At 36.1% G+C, this 20,492-nt stretch overlaps 2 protein-coding genes across 2 annotated transcripts; one reads left to right on the forward strand and one right to left on the reverse strand.

Annotated features, from left to right (window-relative positions):
* Nucleotides 1–3,401: 3,401 nt before the first annotated feature.
* LOC119537471 (olfactory receptor 145-like) lies at nucleotides 3,402–4,334 on the reverse strand. The gene has a single exon (XM_037839935.1). The coding sequence runs from the start codon at nucleotides 4,332–4,334 to the stop codon at nucleotides 3,402–3,404; it is 933 nt and encodes a 310-aa protein (XP_037695863.1).
* Nucleotides 4,335–15,228: 10,894 nt separating this feature from the next.
* LOC119537347 (5'-AMP-activated protein kinase subunit gamma-1-like) lies at nucleotides 15,229–19,813 on the forward strand. Its single transcript, XM_037839839.1, is given in 4 exon segments — nucleotides 15,229–15,458; nucleotides 17,508–17,701; nucleotides 19,136–19,301; nucleotides 19,303–19,813. Coding segments are annotated over 4 exon segments (918 nt in total). The 3' UTR covers nucleotides 19,631–19,813.
* The last annotated feature ends 679 nt before the right edge of the window (nucleotides 19,814–20,492 follow it).

A 20,492-nucleotide genomic window follows, 5' to 3' on the forward strand; every position in this document is an offset into this window, starting at 1 on the left:
TTCTGAATATACAAAGCACAAAAAACACTGGAGAAATAAAAGAAGAATAGCCTTTACCTTATCGAGTTTTATTGACTTAATATTGAGACAGTTTAAGAAAATTCACAAAATATTTCTAAGAACATAGCTTATTAAGATTAATATATACCTTTTTTTCATGATAAATCTCATTTAAAAGAAAAACAATAACTAAAATGTTTCATCTAACCTAACATGCATTATTTTTCTTTAAGTGACAACAAAATTCAAAGTAGGCACTATATTCTCTTTTTCCAATTTTAATGTTATTTTAGATTGCAATTTAATTTTTGCATTTACTGGGACCATGAGGTACATACAAATTCTCTTAAGATACATGTTATTGTTACTTATAATATAATATTTTATTATTGTTATTAAAATAAGATTACCCAATTAAACAAGTATTTCTTGACCAACCAGTGTCCTAAGTACACAAAGCAGTAAAGCATTAGAGAATTAAAGGTATAGCTTCTACTGTAAAGAAGTCTATTGTATTATTGGTGAGATACAGGTTAAGTTCAAAAAGTATTTCTAGAAACATAGTTAATTATCATTAATATACACATTTGTTTCATAAGTCTTGACTTAAATGAGTAAACTATCTGGCTAATGTAAAACAATGGATAAAATGACTCATGTAGACACACTTCTTTCAATGGGTAAACAATTTTATCAAAAGGGACAGAAAGGAAAAGAAAAAACAAAAAGAAAACTCCTGCTTAGGTGAAATATTTTCTATAGAGGTAAGTGAAAATCGGGCAGGTTGACATTGGGGTCAGGGAATGGAGCACGAGTGGCTATTTAAGCCTTAAAGCAATGCCAAATATCTAAAAAAACAAACAAACCAGCTATGTAAATTTCATAATACCTACCTGTTGAATGAAGATGAGAAAAATAGTGAAGTAAACCTTATGAAATCTTTAAATTGTTACTTGATAGACTAGATTAAAGATTTTTAGAGTAGTCAGTTTTTTGCTGGTTTCTTTATGTTCTGGTTTGCTAATGCTGCCATTATGCAAAATACCAGAAATGGATTGGCTTTTATTAAGAGGATTTATTAGTTACACACTTACAGTTCTAAGGCCAAAAAAGTTTCCAAACTGAGGCATCAACAAGAGAATTTCACTGGAGAAAGGCTGATGGCATCCGGAACACCTCTGTTAACTGGGAAGGCATGTGGCTGGCATCTGGTGGTCCTTTGCTCCCAGGTTCTGGTTTTAAAATGGCTTTCTCCAAAATGTCTCAAGGCATCTGTCTCTCTTAGGTTCTCTCAGCTCCTGTGCTTCCTTGCTTGTTCTCCCAGGGCACTTTGCTCTAAGCATCTGGGGGTCCTCTTCTCTTCACTTCTGCAGGGATAACTCTTGACTTCACCTCTTAACTTAGCATCTCCAAACATTTTTCTGTCTGAATCTCCAAGCATCTGGGTCTGTGCTGGCTCTTAGCTTCTTCCGGGGGCAAACTCTGGATTATATATTTTAGCTTCTCTCCAAGATATCTCTCTCAGCTTCTCTGAGCTCCTTCTCTATGTGAGCTCTCTTAAAGGACTCCAGTAAACTAATCAAGATCTACCCTGAATGAGGGGAGCTACATCTCCATGGAAATAATCTAATCAAAAGATCCCACCCATAATGTCTGCCCCCACAAGACTGCATCAAAGAACATAGTCTTTCCTGGGGTTCACAACAGTCTCTTACCAGAACACTTCAGAAGAAAAATAATCTAACATTCTATTCTGGAAATGATACTGTCACAACTGTTATTGATTCACCAGATGTTCTTCTCAAATTACAATGCTCACACAGCTGCAATTTAAGGTTTTTATACCTTCAAATCTCTATGGGGGTAGATATGGAAGCCAACATAAAAAGGAATGATTAAATTGTAACCCAGGTCATCAAGCACTCTGGTTTTATCTTTAAGCAAATAATTTAAGCTCTCATCCTACCAAAAAAATCCTGTGATATACATAGTATTTCAAGAGACTTCCAGAAGAGAGAGGATAGGGGTGGCTAGGGGATTTCATTTTCTCATCATTTACTTTCTTTATTTTCTCAATTCCTAAGTTTCACTTAACACTCACTATTTTCCATTTTATCTCCAGAAGATGCTGTCCTCTGTCTACCCAATTCCCCAAAAATGTGGATACACCATATCTTCTGTATTCCCTGAAAGACTACTAATGCATGGTTTCTGTACACTTTAGTTTTACCAAGCTCAATGGACAGTAAAGATAACTACAGAATTCAACAGTACAGGATACAAACTCAAATGGAAATACAGTCTGGAAACCCTTATTTGCTTTTCCCCAATGAAGAGCCTCTTATTACTGAACATATGTCTCTGTTGGGCCTCCCTTAATGACATGCCACTGATCTCCCTTCTTTCCCCTGCCATGTGGTTTTGAATCACAAGCACACATTCCAAATTTATTTTATATATTTTATTTCACAGAAAGGCAGCTGTCTATTTAATCTAATCATCCTGCAACTATAATAGCAAAATAGGCCTCTTTGCCAATAAAAATAGCCCAAAGTGTTTCCCTAAAGAAACAATCAAAAAAGCAATATCCACCTTGAGTGAAATTCAAAGCATAACTTTAAAAAATTTAAAATGATTTCCTATTTGTCATATGTACTGAAATAAATGTAATAAAATAAAGTGGAAGCAAAAAGTACTAGAAAGAGCAATAAACCTAAAATGAAGAGACTAAGTCCATGTTTTTCATTGAGAAACTGTGAGACTTTATCTCATTAAAACCTTGGGATCCAGTCTCCTCTTATATATTAACCACCTGTTATGTACTTGTTTGGGTGCTCAAGATAAATAAGAAAACTCCAGGCAGTAGAAGATTAGTTCATAGCATTTATACCTTCTAAGTGGGATATAGTTGAAGTCTGTGGAACCTTCTATCTCAGTGGAACACTGGCATTTGAAGGAGACATACTTCGGCCCATGAAGGAAGGAAAGGAAGGAATAGAGATACATCATTTGACTCATGCTTCCAATGGCATGTTACAGGTGACATTAAGTATCCCACTCCTACCTTCCAATGACTGAGTGTTACCCTAGAGATAGTTTATTTGATAATTTGCAGAATCATTCACATTTTTCAAGGAGAAAATAGAAAGTGCAAACTGACAAGGAAAATAACAGGTAATAATCTCCTTCCTTAAAGTTATGCTTAAATACAAAAAAAAAATAGAAGAAGAATTGTGCATAAATATTGAGGAAAGGAGGAAGACCTATTCATAATAAATAAGTTTCCTTTGAAATGGTTAGAAAGAAACAGAATAGGAAGGCTGCCAAAAAAAGGTGTTGTAATTATACATCCAGCATCTCTATGTCCTGAAACTGTATGGAAAAAGAGAAACAGATTCTGATCAAAATATTTTTCTTTTCAGGTTTTTTCTCATGACAAGTATTACATCTTTATTCCTCAAGCTATAGATTAAGGGGTTCATCATGGGCACCACAATGGTGTAAAACACAGAAGAAATTTTTCCCTCATTCATAGACATGGCTGAAGACGGCTGGAGATACACAAATGCAGTTGATCCAAAGAACAGAGAAACAGCCATTATGTGGGAACTGCAGGTGCTGAAGGCTTTGGACCTGCCCTCAGTGGAGCTGATGTGGAGGATGCTGGAGAGAATGAAACCATAAGAGATGAAGATGGTGAGACAGGTCATGATGATGTTGATGCCCCCCACAATTAACAACACCAGCTCATTGACATAGGTGCTCATGCAGGAGAGCTGGAGCACAGGGAGGATGTCACAGAAATAATGGTTGATGGTGTGGGCATCACAGAAAGTCAGTCTTAGCATGTTTCCGGTATGTGTCATAGCAATAGAAAATGCCATCAAGTATGAACCAAACATAAGATTGACACACATTTTAGGGGACATGGTAATGTTATACAAGAGTGGATTGCAGATGGCCACATAGCGATCATAGGCCATTGAAGTCAGCACATAGCACTCAGAAACACCAAAAAAACAGAAGAAGTACAGCTGCACTATGCACGAACTATAGGAGATAATGTTCTTCCTTGATATGAAGTTGATCAGCATTTTGGGTGTAACAATAGAAGAGTGACAGAGGTCTATGAAGGACAAGTTAAAGAGGAAAAAGTACATGGGGTTGTGAAGGTGGGAATTCATCCCAATTAAAGTTATCAAGCCTGAATTTCCCAACACGGTGACAGTATACATTGCTCCAAACAGGAAAAACAGTGGGAGCTGGAGATCTGGGTGGTCTGTTAGTCCCATCAGAATGAACTCAGCCATGAAGGAACTATTTCCCATAGCCATACTAGTCTGAGGGATCTGTGGGTACAAAGGAAAGGGTTACTGTAGAGGGTATTCCAGATCTTCCCACAATATCTCCTCCCACAAAAGTGGGCTCTACAGTGGGAATGTCTGAGACTAGCCCTAGATGGACCCAGAGAATCTGCCTTTACCACTACCATGATATTGAACCACATTGACTTCTGCTTCATAGAATCATAAGCTAAATATAACCAAGAGGACTGCCAACATAGCCTACAGAGTGGAAAGCACTGCTGCCATAGAAAACATGGAAGCTGGAAAAACAAGGAAGAATGGAGAAGATGGACTAGGTCAGAACTTCCTCTCTTATCTCATCATTTGCTCATTGACCTGAGCCCTCCCCCCATCAGTAAAACTGGAAGCAGAGGGCCTAGCAATCTGGAGCTTGCCTCTTACTATAATTAGACCCTGGTGGGGTGGGAACCATGAACACTGTTTCCAGATCAAAACTAAGGGACCAGAACCAAGTAAAGTTTCGGTAATTACCGCAAGTCACAAAGTAAAAGCCATATATCTACAAGAGTGAGTTCCTCCAAGGACAGGGAACTTACACCCTGAGACAGAGGAAGCCTGAGGTGCCTATTGGCTCTGAACATTCTCTGTAGCCCCTCAAACAGACTGTTTCACCTAATTCACTGGAGTGGCAGGACAACAAAATATCAGAGAAAGCCGTATGTCTTAATCTCTAGACTTCAATCTCAAATTATGGAGGACATAATATGAGTGGAATTCAGAAACTCACCAACCTTAGACCAGAAAATTGCTGAGGTTCCTGATTGTTCTTATTTACCCCTGTAGGCCTTGAAAGGCAATTTTCAACTCAGTGATTTCATTTCCTTTGATTCAGACCAGACAATTTCCAATATGCCCTGGAAATCGTTCTGAGCTACAGATCATAATTTCTGATTTTAACTTTGAGTCATCTCAAACAATAGAAAACAAAAGGCTTCTTTATATTATCACATTTGTTGCTTGATAAGCTCAAAAGACTTAATATGTGTTTAATGATACAAAGCACTTGTGTATAAACAGTGAGAAGTTTGCTCAGTCTCTTCCCCAGGGAAAAGATTCAGTGTGTAAACAGGGAATTAACCTTGGCCACATTATGACTTTAGTTCTTTAGGGAACAATATTTTCCTCAAGTTTGCACTTATCTCTTGGGATTGTAAATCCACAGCTGCAGAGATAAAAAGAAAAATCCCATCTTCCTATCTTCAACTCTAAAGAAAAATCTACCTATTGTATTGTTTTTATAACATCATTCTTCCCACATCCTACTGTAGATTGCTCTGCAAGTATTTTGTCTCCAGGGTTCTAGATCTATGTTAAAAAATTGTCAAGGATTGCTGTAACTGACATCAGGTGTTGTTTCAAGATATCTCCAAAAGAAAACTTAATGCCTTCTCCTTCTCCAAAATCTTTACTTCTAAACACCTACTGGAAATTTCTGTTATATTCCTTAATGTGTTCTTAAACATAACATTTCAGTAACTGAGTTCATCAATATCTTCTCATCATTGTGAGAGTTAGATAACGTTTGCTTAATTCTGACCATCATAATTCCTGATTCTAACACCTTGGGCAAGTTCCTTAAACTCTGTCTGCCTCACAAAGTTTGTCAGATAAGGATGGGAATACTAGCATCCCTTTCAGTGATTTCCTGTGAGAGTTAATTGAGCTAATATAAGCTAAGTACTTAGAACAGTGCCCGAAGAAAGGTAAACAGTCCATAAATGTCACCTATCATGATTAATGTTCTCAGAGCTTCCAGTAAATGCTCTAACACTTATCATAAATTATTTGTTTTCTTTGAGTTTGTTGCTCTCCTATATACTATAAAGTCTGTCCATACAAAGACCACTTCTGTCCTGTTTACTATTTTGCCTCTGGTGCTAAGTACAGCCCAGGGAACATAGTAGACATTCAGTAAATACTTCTGGAAATTAAACTCTTCTCTGGATGAAAACCCACAGAATATTTTCCACATTCCTCACATACTAAGCAATAGAGTCTACCACCACAAAGTCTTCCATCCTTTCCCACAGATACATAAAAATAGGGCACTTTTAAATTTTTCATTGACCTATATTACTGTAAGTTGCTTCCAACCATTATTCTAGAATTTTCCGAACACTCACCTTAATTCAGCCATCTATCCACACAGCTTCTGGAATAATCTATGAAAGTACAGTCCTATCATTTCCTAGCTCAAAAACATTCAGTATTTCTCCTTTATCCAGTGAGCATTTTTGAAGCTATGTAATTATAGTATAAGTCCCCTTAGTTAAATTTTACAGAAACACTACGATAAACAAGATTTAACTTGGGAATGTAAAAATGATTTAATTTCTGAATACCTACCAATGTTATTCATTATATCAACAGAGTAAAGAAATAAAACTATGTGATCATCAGATAGAAACAGAAAACACATTTAATAAAATTCAGTATTCATTCAGTAAGATAGACAGATAGATTGTTAAACAGATATAGATAGGCTGGTATTTACATATGCTTATATATAAATAGAATGGGACTGCCTCAACCTGATGAAGGACATCTACAAAACTCTACTGGAGCCTTCACAACTAAAGGTGAAAGGGTGAATCTTTTATCCCTAAGTTCAGAAGCAAAGCAGGTATTTCTACTCCTAATATATCTCTTTAACATTGTACTATAGGTCCTAGACAGTGTATTAAGGCAAGAAAAAAGAGATGATTGGCATTCATACTGGAAAAGAAGAAATACAATTATCTCTATTAGCAAATGACTTGATTGTCTACAAAGAAGATACCAACCAATCTAAAAAATTCTACTAGAATTTATAAGTGAGTTTACCAAAGTTATGTAATATCAGGCGAATACTATTTCTATACATTTGCAATAAGTAGTTGGAAATAAAAATTTTCAAAAAGCAGTTCCATTTACAACACCAAAAATATGAAATACTTATGTATAAATCTAACAAAATGTGAGCGATATCTGTATAATGCAGAGTGTGAAATATTAATGAACTCAAAGAAAACATATAAATGAATAAACTATGCATATTTATGGGTTAAAATACTCAATAGTGTTAAGATGCCTATTGTTTCCAAACTGACATACACATTCCATGTAATTACAAGGAATCAGAAAGATGATTCTCACATTCTCACAGTCAAAGGAACAAGAATAGCCAAAACTATTATGCAAAAGAACAAGATCAAAGGAATCACAGAAACTGAATTCAAGACTTACTATAATGCTTGTGGTAGACTGAATCATGTCCCCAACAAAGACATGCTCAAGTCCTAATCATCGCTCCACTGGATATGGGCTAATTGTAAAGAAGATATTCAAAGATCCTCTTTAGATGAGGCCAAATTGAATCCAGGAAGGCCTTAATCCTATATGACTGGAATCATTATAAACAAAAGAAATGTGGACTTGGAAGTACGAGACATAAGAGGAGACAGAAAGAAATGAATTGCTATGAGACAGAGGCAGAGACTGGTGGCCACAAGTCACCAACTACACACTACACACTTCAGAGAATGCACGGCCCTGATGACTACTAGATTTTGGACTTCTAGCCTCCAAACAGAGAGCCAACAAATTATTGTTGTTTAAGCCAACTAGTTTCTGGTATTTCTCATAGCAGCCCTGGCAAACCAAGACAAGACTACAATATTTAAGACAGTGTTGCATAAATAGGATGGCATATGAGAATCCCACATTTTAAGCATGATTGTTCTGTTAGCCCACAATTTTCTAACAAATTAAAAAAAAGGACAGGTTGATATCAACAAAGGGAAAGACAGATTGATAAGATGGAGTATAAATTCCAGAAATAAATGCAAACACAGATGATCTATTGATTTTGACAAAAGTGCAAACACAATTCAACAGAGAAAATGGAAATGTTTTTAAATAGTGAAGCTATAACAATAGATCTATCAAAAAAAAATGGAGAAGAGCCTCCATTGACATCTGATACCATTAGCAAAAGTGAACCATAGATCTAAATGTAAAATTATAAGATATATATAGAAGAGGACAAAAAGGAGAAATCTTTGTAATATTATGTTAAGCAAAGATTTCTAAGACAGAATACCAGAAGCACAGCCCATAAAATAAGAAAAGGTTAAATTTTATGTTATCAAAATGAAAATCTTAACTTCTGAGAAAGATTATATAAAAGAAAGAAAAAAATAAGCCACAGACTGGGAAAAAATATTTACAAATCCTATTTGAAATAAAGTACTTGTATCCAAAATATATAAAAAACACTTAGAACTCAACCATAAGAAAACAAAACAATACAATAAATAGATGAGCATAAGATGTGAACAGACATTTTACCTAAAAAGATAAATTAATGGAAAACAAGCACATGAAAATACGCTCAATATCATTTTTCATTAGGGAAATGTAAACTAAAACAATGAGATGCCATTACAAATCTATTAGATTTTATAAAATTAAAAATTAAAAATAAAATTGACTATACCTAGTACTGGCAAGGATGAAGAGCAACTGGAATTCTCAAACATTACAGCGAGAATGCAAGGGGGAACAGCCATTTGGAAAACAAAAGGGTACAGCCACTGGAAAACAATTGAGCAGTTTGTTAGAAGTTGTCCCACCCCAAGATAATTACCCAAGTAAATGAAAACTTCTGTGTATACACAAAAACTGTACACTTATTTTTATACTAACTTTATTATGTGTCAACTGATCAAATGGATAAACTCTAGAACATCCATACAATGAATCCTACCCATCAATAAAGAGGAATGAATTATTGATACATGTATCAGCATGATGAATCAAATTCATTATGTTAAGGGAAAGTCAGACTCAAATATTACATATTGTATTTTTACATGTATATAACATTTTTAAAAAGGCAAAACTATGGCAACGGAAAGAATTATCAGTGGCTTTCAATGGATGGTGGTGGAAGGAGGATTTGATTATAAAGGAACATGGGAGAATTTCTCAATTCCAGTGATAGTTTCTCTAATACAGGAGTTTGGAAAAACTTATACAATTGCATACTAAAATTTCTGAATTTAAGTCTATTTAAATAATATTTGAATAAAAATAAATTTAAACAAATATCCAACAGCTCACTTAAAATAGATACAATGAATTTCCATTTCACATCTTCACATTTACTGAAATGGTTAAAATTAGAAACTGAAAGGACCACATGTTGGTGAACATTTGAAACAATTTCAAATTAACTACTTTAATGGTGGGGATGTAAAATAGTAAATCACTTTGTGAAATATTTTGGAAGTGTCTTACAAATTTAAATATATACTAACGATATAATCCAGCAATTCAGTGCCTAGATATTTCTAAAGGAAAATATAAATATATAATTCAAAAGAACTTGCACATACATACTAATAGCAGCTTAGTAAATATGTTCAAAATCTGAAATAATGCAAATGTCCATCAACTACTGACTGGATAAACAAATTATGATATATTCACATGAGATATTGAGCAAAAATGAAGAATAAATTACTGAAACCCCCTAATTTCATGCTAAGTGAAATAAAAATACAAACAAGTATGATTCTATTTGCATGAGTTTCTAAAAGGGGCAAAAATGAATTATAGTGAGCCGAAGTATATCAATGTTTACCTGAGGTTAGCTTGTGAGGATTAACTGCACAAGGGTAAGAGAAAACTTTCTGCTATGCTGGAAAAAGTCTATGTCATATTCTTGGTGGTAACTGGATGGCTGTATTCTTAAAAAGCTATGAAGCAGCATATATACTAGTTGTACTTTTTGCTGTATGTAAATAACACTTCTAAATTAAATTTAAAATCTTACAATTTATATAGCTTAATATTTTGTACTGTATATTCTTCAAAACTTCCACTGAGAAATATTATGGAAAACTGGGTTTTTTTTTTTTTTTGATAATACATTTCTAATCCCTGATATTGACATCAGTGGAGAAATCCATACCCCTCCCCACCATCAGAGGCATAAAAATGGTCTAGGTGAATTAGTAGTTTTATGTAGGATAGGACACTGGTATTTCCACAAAAGAAATTCTGACTTTTATTAAATCTACTTCTAAAATATGGAGAAAGCAGGTGAAGCTGAGGAAAACAGTGAAAATTCAGAAAAGAAACAGTCAACTTGGAGACATTCATCTCTTCCATTTCAAGCTTTTAGCCCACAGGTGCCATCAAGTCTTACATATATTTGTATTTCTATCACCAATAATAATGGCCAAGCATCAATCAAATGCTTTATTTAATAGCAAATTTTAAAAGCAGTAATTTCAAAATTAGCTTAAAATCAGGCATGCAATGAAGCAGTAAAACTTGAGTCAAAATGATTAAAGAAATCATTCTGCAGGAAAGTACCCAGAAATGACATATATGCTACAGCTGGTAAGCAAGGACACTAAAGCACCTATTATCAATGTACCACATTTGTTTAAGGACACAGAGGAAAGAAATAGCATGCTGAGTAGAGAGATGAAAGAGATGCAAAACCCAACAAAAATTTCAATGACGAAAAATGTCACATCTGAAAACAATACACCAAATGGAATTAACAGCAGATTGGACACAGGGAAAAAAAATGATTAGTGAACTTAAAGGCAATAGAAATGTAAAGAGAAAAAGTACACACACAAAAAAAACTAAAACTGAAAAGAATATTACTGAGCTGTGAAACAACTTCAAGTGGTCTAATCTATGTGCAACTGGAATCTTAAAAAGTAGGTCAGAAAAAATATTGAAATAAATAAAGACCAAAATTTCTCAAAATTTGATGAAAATTTTAAAACTATGTATTCAAGAACAAAAAGAACTCTGTGCAGAATATTATGAAAACTTCTCCAAAATTCATGATCATCAATTTGCATAAAGCCAGTGATGATAAAGAGAAAATCTTAAAAGCAGTCAGAGGATAAAAAGGTACTTTATATGCAGAAGAATGAAGGTAAGAATGACACCACACTTTTCATGCCAATAATATAAGTCAATGGACAGATGAGCAACACCTTTAAATTACCCAAAGCAAAACAAAACAACCTCTCAATCTATAAATTTCTATACCAAGCAAAATTATCTTACAACATTTAAGAAGAAATAAATATTTAACATATATAAAAACTGACAATTAAAGTAATGAACCCCCCATGGCATATGCAAAATGTAAAGTTTAGAAAAGTGTCAACATTTTCAAAAATTCAAACAGGCAGAGTCTGAATCAGTGAAGTTTCATGTTACTAGTTATGTTAAAACTGCAATTTGAAAGAAGTATGAAGAGTAAAATAGATAAGGGTCCTCTAGTAGTTTTGTAATTAGCATAGCAAAAGGAGATGTAGCATTAAAATTATAAATCATGCTTTATTGCTAACAATTTAAATTTTCTTTACATTTTTCTGATTGTAAAAAAGATTTTTTGCTTTTCACGTTTTCCAGTCAAAATATTTTTTAAGTTTATTTGTGCTAGTTTAAATCTGTTATGTACCCCATAAAAGGCATGTTCTCTTAATCCAATCTTGTGGGGGCAGGCCTACTTGGGGTGGAAACTTTTGATTAGGTTGTTTCCAGGAAGATGTGACCCCACCCATTCAAAATGGGTCTTAATCCCCTTACTGGAATCCTCTATGAGAGGATAAATGACAGAGACATTTTGGAGAAAGCCAAAGAAACCAGAAGCTAAACCTGAGAGAAGACTAGCAGATTCCAGCCATGTGCCTTTCCATGTGACAGAGGAACCCCACACGCCATTGGCCTTTCTTCAGAGAAGGTATCATCCTGTGGATGCCTTAATGGGGACATTCTCATGGCCTTAGAACTGCAAATTTGTGAACTAATAAACCCCCACTGTAGAAGCCAATCCATTTCTGGTATACTACATTCCAGCAGTTTAGCAAACTGATACAGTATTGTTTTTGCTGGGTAATGTTATGTAATATAAGCAAATATTTTCATATTGGCACACACTTCAGAGATAGAGTGGAAGAATCAAATTGTCATGACTAAAACTACAGTTTCTGGGGAAAACTGCTTAAATAATAAAATAAATTTGTTGTTTTGTTTAGTAGAAATTTCAAATATGTGCCTGGATTCAGGTGAAACCTGACCCAGCATTTCAGATGATGTGACCAAGGTCTACTCCCTCAGGATCCTTTTCTCGTCCTACTTCTTCAATGTTGGTTCCATTCTCATCAGGTTTTCTACATATGGTAACAAGATGGCCACTGCCAGGACCACTAGCTGCCAGCTTCTCCCAAGCAAAGATGGGTAAGTGAAAGCATCATCGCTAAAACCTCAGGTTTGGTCGGCCTGATTGCCCAGGTCAGAGAGGGCCACTTCACTCCAGAAGCACCCAAACAACTGTCCTTCAAAAGCAGTGGCACGACTAGAGAATTCCATCATGCAGAACATTAGAAATGAGAGGCCAATGGGTGGGCCACTTCAGAAATAGGAAAATTTCAGTTTAGAAGAGAGGGATAACTGGAGTATGTCACCAAATACACAAACTGAGAAGGCTAATGTGTTAATTCTAGGCAACTAAGATGAAATCAGCTCAGAGCAGAGAGACAGAGAAACAATAGGAGAGAAACTAAAAAGAAAAGAATCTTTCTTACTGCATTCAAAGCTGTATGAGTCCATCAGGGGCTGGAGGAAAAAAAACCTCAATTTCATGAACTTATATTATGTTGTTTATATTTTCTTGTTCTTCGTTATTTCTCCATTTTCTTTGAAAATTCAGCATTAGAAAGCTTATGATTTCTGAAAAAATAATAATAAAAGTAGGGTCTTATACCTAAGTGGTTAACATTATATTCTGGGTACACAGATACAATGGTTCAGGTATGAGAGTCAAAGGGTGGTACATCCAAAAGACATGAGGAATTTCAGTACAGACTAGATACAAAGCTACTAATCTCTGGTTGATTGAACCCAATATTGAATAACTAGAGAATAGATAAGCAAATTGTGGTATAGTCATCAATTATATTGCTCAGCAATAACAAAAATGAACTCCTGAACCACATAACAAAATGAAATCTAAAATATCATGATAAGTGAAAGAAGACAAACACAAAAGAGCGCACACTGTGTGATTATATTTTTATGATGATCTGGAACAGGCAAAAATGAAATCTATAGGCTAGAAATTATAGCAATGTTGTCTAAAAGTAGGTTGTGAGAAGTGACTCCAAAAAGGGAAGAGGAAACTTTCTGATATGATAGAAGCAGTCTAAATCATGTCATTGGTGGAAATTGGCTGGGTATATACTTAAAGAGCCATCAACCTGTATACATAAAATATTTAAGTTTTTACTATACTTATACATCAGATTTGAAAATTTCAAGTAGAAAATTTATGGCTCAATATTTTGAACAACTGATTGAGAATTATTCTGGAAAACTACTGTATTTCTTTCTGTTACCCAATCTCTAAACTTTGAAATTGATATCAGAGGGGAAATCCACACCCTTCCATGCCACCCTTAAAGATATAATACTGGGCTGGTTGGAGCAGTAGTTTTATGTAGCACAGAACTCTGATGTATCCATAAAAGAAATGCTGAGTTTTATTCAATTTACTTTTACAACTTAGAGAAAGCCAGTGAATCTAAGGAAAACATAGTGGGAAAGCACAAGAGAAACAAATGAACCAGAGACAATATTTTGTCTAATATAAGCTTCTTACCTTTAAGAGCCACCAATTATTACCTTGAGCTTGTGTTACTTTCATCAACAATAAGGGCTAAGCATCGATCTGTATGCTTTACTGGATGGCTGGGGTTTATTTAAGGACACATTATGATTATAAAATTAATAGAAGCTAAAAAGCCCAATAAAATGTCTTCCAGGGTTGACAAAATGTGTCACCTAAGAGTGTGCAGTAACATTAGCCAGGAGATTTTATTAGTTAGGTCTACTTTAACATAGATATAATCTCAATTTTTTAAATGGCTTATTTTTATAAGAATGGTTTGTATATATTTTATGAAAGAAACACCTGATAATTGACCCAAACAAAATACAGGTATGAAAGAGGGGAGACACCCCTCAAGTTTTGAGAGAATTCTCTGGACAATGACCCTTTCCAAGAATCCGCTGCATGAATCCCGTACTGTAAAGTGCCCTGAGAACAAATATATTCCTGCTGTTATTTTTGTGTGCTGTTCAAATAGACTTAAAGCTATAGATGATGTCAAAGGCTTATCTTTGATATAGATCGAGCCAAGGGGGAAACGTGGTCCCTGGGGACTCTATGACCCAAAGCCCAGGACATGACAACTGTCCACAAGGATGGGATCCACGAAACCAAATGAGAAATGGGCCCCATGCCAAGGAGACGAAAGAGGAATAATGGCTGGGGGCTGGAGCTCCTCAATTTGCAGTGGGGGAAGGCTCTGTGAGCCCACGGTTGGTTTGGCAGGTTACTTTCTGATATATTCTTGCCTTCTATGTGAGTTATGTAGGCGCATGGGCTGTGAAAGTTGCTACCAGGCAATACCTGCCAAAATTATTAACACCTCTCGGGCACAAAGTAAGGATGGCCACACCCCCGGGAAGAGGAACTTAACGGATGCCGGGGGTCACACCCGACTTTGCTAGCCAACCCAAAAATCCAAATTAAAAATGATAGTTAAAAAGGTTATCTACTGCTATGCGTCAACAAGGGAGTTAGAAGAATACCCTTTCCCCAACAGATCCTTGGACTAAGGCTGCAACAAAGTCCGCAGAGTCACTAAAGAGCGCATTGTTGCAGACTGTGATCCTCCGCGCATCCTGATAAAATTTCCAGGCACCTAAAGGGGCGCTCTACACCCCATGGTGCTCATCAAGTCCTTCTAGCTGGGCCCGAACAGCATGCCCAAGTGCCATGGATTCACCTTCAGGTCGCGGCGCTGAGTCCTGCGAGCGGTGGAAGGATGACCTGAGGGGCCCTGGGTTGCCACTTGCGTCAGGTAACGAAGCAGCCGCCACCACCAAGGCCAGCTCAGAGGAGGAGAAATACAAAATAAAGTCCGCCCTGATGCCGACAATCATTCCAGGCCTGCTCAGAGACCTGATACAGGAGCCAAATAAAAAGGGCCCCACCCACTCTACCACGTGACCCTGAGGAAGTGCCTCTGCTACCCATGGGTCAAAAAAGCAACAGCTGGCAGCCTATCTCCAGAGACAGTAAGATCGTTTCATTACTTAAAGTTCCTGTCAACAGATGGATTAAATACAAATGTAAGAGAAGGAAGAGACTCCCCAAATACTTAGAGTCATCTCCAGACACACTGCCTCCCAATTAATAAGTTGCATGACCCCTGACTATAAAGTGCACAAGACACCAACATGCTCCCACTCTTACTGTTGTAAGAATACTGTTACTTTTGTAAAAACACTGTTAAATAAGCCTGCTTACGCATCAGAGGATGCCTGAAACCCATCTTGGTGCAGATCAAGCCACAAGGAAAACATTGCCTAGGAACTCTGCAACCCAAAAACACAAACACAGGACAATAGCAACTTCCAAAATGAGTAACTTCAATTTAAATGAATGACCAATTTGTTGTATCAAATTACAACAACAGTAAACTTAAAACTAAGTTAAACAAGGTATGCAAAGACACAGGAAAATTCAACTCATGGTAAAGAAAATATCCATTTGTAGAAACACTGCCCCCAAATACACATATACTAAAGTTAGTAGACCAGGATAATAATTCACCAATCAACATAGCCCATTTATTTAGGGAAGAAAGGGGAAGAAATAGTATGCTGCCTAGAGAAATGATAAAGATCAAAAATCCAAATTAGTATTTCAGAGATGAAAATGCTATGTCTGAAATTTTTTACAAAATGCAGTGAATGGGCATAAGAGAAGCTTAGACACAGAAGAAAAAATATTACTGAATTTGAAGGAATAACAATCAAAATCCAAAGAGAAAAGCCAAAACACATGAAGAAAACATTACTGAGCTATGACACAACTTCAGGTGGTCTAATACATGGATAATTAGAATTAGAGGGGATCAGAAAAACTATTTGAATAAATGAGGGCCTTTATGCTCAAAATCTGTTAAATTAAAAACTTAAAGATTCGAGAATCTCAAAGAACTCCATGCAAAAACTATTATGCAAAACTTATCCAAGGTACACGATGTTCAAATTTCTTAAACCCAATGATAAAGAGAAAATTTTAAAGAAAGCCAGAGGGAAGGAAAAAAACAAAAACATTCTAAAGAATGAAAGTAAGGTTCACAACAAACTTTTCATCACAATATTGTAAGTCAATAGATAGTGGAGTAACACCTTTAAATTACTGGAAGAAAAAATAGGTTTCAAAATAGATTTCTATATCCAGTAAAAATATACTTCAACTTACCCACCTGGAATTGTTGAGCTAGGTTACTGGGACCTACACACCTATTTAATAAAACTGCTAAAAATATTAACATATTAATATTCTGGCAATATTTTATTTTATGACGTAAGTGGAGATTATAATGATTTTTTTTGCATTATTCATTAAACTATAAAGGTATGTTTTGTGAACTATTCAATAGGTATATTATGCCAGATGGAAAAATAAAAAAAAATAGTATTTTCATTATATACCACAATACAGTGAATTATTCAGAACTCAAAATTATCCAACTTGTAATCTGAAAAAGAATTGTGACTATTTTATTTTTTCTTAGACTATCAAAATAAAGAATCATCATATTCTTAATGAAAATTTGTGCTTGCTTCTGAAACATTTTTTTTCTGGCTTTCTGTATTCAAAGAAAGACTGGACAGTAATTTCTAATATTATCACCACAACATTTTAACACTTACCACCTATAAGAAATATAGCATGCAAAAGTAAATAATTTAGTTCAAAATCATTTTGAAAAACATCCAAACACTAACAACAATTGAAATCTTATTTAGATAATTTACAAGTTTTTTTCTTTTTTTGACAAATTACATGTTTCATTAATTTGGAACCAAATTTCACTTTTTAATTTCAAGTATTTCAAAATAACAAATAAGCCTTAATTTGCCTTGTATACTATTAGAGAAGTCACACTGCAACTAGCTTAAATACTACTAAAAGACACAACAGCTGGAAATGATAAGTGCCTGATACGGGGAGACTGAGATTGGGGCTGCTGCCTGCAGCAGGGACCACCAGGATCCCCAGCCTGGCCACATCACTAAGACTGTAGCACCTAAGGCTGCACACCATGCTCCTGGGGTCCCTCGGCAGCTCGGAGGGCACTTGTCCACATGGGTGCTGCCCCCTCTGTGTTTGGCTGTGATAGCTGGAGTTCAGGTGGTGGAGCAGCTCTGTGGTTTGGCTGTGGAATGGCGTAGTGAGTGCGTTGTTGACTGACTGTTCTTCATGACTTCCTAATGCATTGTGTGCTGTCTTAGGAGAGCCCCTCCCATCTTGACCTCCCAGAAGCCCTATTATGGTTTACTATCTTCCAGAACATATGGCTAAAATTCCAACTGTACCTGGACAAAACTGACTGAATCAAGAAGAAAGTATAATTAATGTTAAGATTTTACATAAAAAATATTTTACATGACCTTGGCATAACTTGGTACAGCGATGAAGGTAAATAAAACAAAGATTTTTCCAGGTAAATTTTTTATGGAGTATCTATGATACAACAAGGAGATAAGGAAGATGCATATAACAATATCCGTGGCTTTAAGAAATTCACAAATTAACAGATATAAAACTTAAAATCATTCAATAGCTATAAATAAGCTTATATACACTAAAATTTTGTATCAAATTTTCTTATAGTAACTCCTAAGAATTAGATTATTTAAACAATTTTAGTTGTAAATATTATAATATGTGGTTTTAATTAAAAACTTAAAGTGATTACTGTTAGATTCCAGAAGAAGAAACTAACATGTAGAAGGAGTTGCTGACCCAGGGGCCCTGCAGCTTATCTCACAGAAAACAGGTGCCCCATAAACTAAAGAATGAAGCTGTTCAAAGCTGTTCAAGGCTGTTCCAGCCATAGCGGCACCTCAAAGGCGGGTAAGGCAAGGTCAGATAGGTCCATAAGATGAACAACCAAAAAGGCCTGCTCTCCCTAGTTAGATAACACAGCTGCTTTCCTAAAAAGAATATTGTCTCAGAACTCTACCCACCAATCAGCCCAGAACTAGACAGGCACTTACCCAATCAAGGGACAGAACACCACAGCAGACACCCTACCCAACGTGGGTTCCTTTTTTCATTAAAAAATGCTGCTCTCAGAGAGCCAGAGCCATTATCTTTCTTTCTTTCTTTTCGCTGGCTCCCACCTGCTTTCTTCCTCTAATAAATCTTAAACTTTATACTTAAATTTTGACTCGCTGCATTGTGTGGATTCCTGAAAGACTCCAACCTAACAATTACATTTGCTAGGTCAATACAAGAATTTAACTCCAACCAGTTCAATAAACCTGTTGACTTTATAGAACTAAGCCAGACTGTTTGCTGAATCACAATCCATCAGGAATTGCTAGGGAATATGATAAAGTCCTCTGATCACAAGAGGGTGGCATCTGTGGCTCACATATTTTCAGCTAAGTACCAAGAATTAGATGATGATAAGTGCCTTATTTTTTGTCTTTATCAGTTTGTGAAATTTAAAAGTATGTGCTTTAGAGCAAAATTCAAACCAAACAGTTCTAAGCTATTTAACCAGGCAACTTAATAGATACAGGAAAAGAAGGATATAAGTAGATACTCTGTGTTGAAATTCTCCTTGGGAAATAAAAGTTTAAAAAATTATGGTGAGAAAAATATCATAATACATTGTTTATCCTCAAACTGTTTATCCCCGAGTTTCCCAAGCCAGAGTTCATGTCTAAGTCTCTGGAAAAGCTGCAGATTGACACCTATGCCAACACTGCTATGGTCCATACTACCACCCCCATCTATGTGGCTCTGGGCATCTTTGTGCAGCAGAGTCTCTGCCCTGCCAGTGGTGGATGAGAAAGGGTGTGTGGTGAACATCTACTCCAAGTTTGATGTTATCAATCTTGCAGCAGAAAAGACCTACAACAACTTAGATGTGTCTGTAACCAAAGCCCTGCAACATAGATCATGCTACTTTGAGGGTGTCTTCAAGTGCTATCTGCATGAGACTCCGGAAACCATCATCAACAGGCTGGTGGAAGCAGAGGTTCATCAACTTGTGGTAGTGGATGAGAATGATGTGGTCAAGGGAACTGTATCACTGTCTGACATCCTGCAGGCCCTGGTGCTTACTGGTGGAGAGAAGCAGCCCTGAGCTGGGGAAAGGGATCAGGCTGCACTAGGGGATATGCTCTGCTGGGATCACAGATGAAACCCTGGGAGAACTGTAACTCTGTTCCCTGCTCAGGAGCCCCCTTCCCTTCTACTTGGAGCTTGGGGAGGAGTAAAGGGAGGAAAGAGAATGGAGTTTTAGCTGCCCTCACCCTCACACATACACATACACTTGAGAAAATATTTCAGGCTAACCTGTCCCAGCCCGTCCTCTTAGTCATAATCCCCTTTCTGCGTAAACAATGGGCTCTGTGCCCATCAGGAAAATTCTGATCTCCAAGAGATCCCCAGATCTCACCAACCCTTGCCTCTTTCCTTGTGTCCTTTTACCAGAAGGTAAAAGGACAACAAAACTCTTCATAAAGCTATTTTTATTCATCCTGTTTCATGCTGTATGGGAGCAGCTGAGTCCATTAAGTGGCATTGGTTCCCATAATGGGAGTGGGGAGGATTGTGAGGAGGAGGGCCTTTGGGTTCCTGTGCTGTTCTCATGTGAAGGCAGATGGAGTTAGGTGGGAGAGGAGGGCAGAGTGGTTAGCTGAGGTTTTTGCTTTTCATGGTGAATCTGACTAAAATGACAGGAACCTCTTCAGAAAAAAATTACGATGGTGAGAAAAATATCATAATGCATTTAAATACCTGATCTTTAGCTTTCATAGTAATAACTGTAATCAGGTTTAAGTAACATTTTTCCCAGGCGTTATTATATTTTAAGGCTTTTTTTTTTTTTTCAAAATTTCAGAAAGCACTTTATTAAAAGTCAGAACAAATGTTAAGGTACAAAATACATCATTTTTTTCCAAACAAAATCATTCAGATAGTTATACTCCACATTTAAAACAAAC

Source organism: Choloepus didactylus, chromosome 6 (genome assembly GCF_015220235.1).
Source record: "Choloepus didactylus isolate mChoDid1 chromosome 6, mChoDid1.pri, whole genome shotgun sequence".
NCBI classification, from domain to species: domain Eukaryota; kingdom Metazoa; phylum Chordata; class Mammalia; order Pilosa; family Megalonychidae; genus Choloepus; species Choloepus didactylus.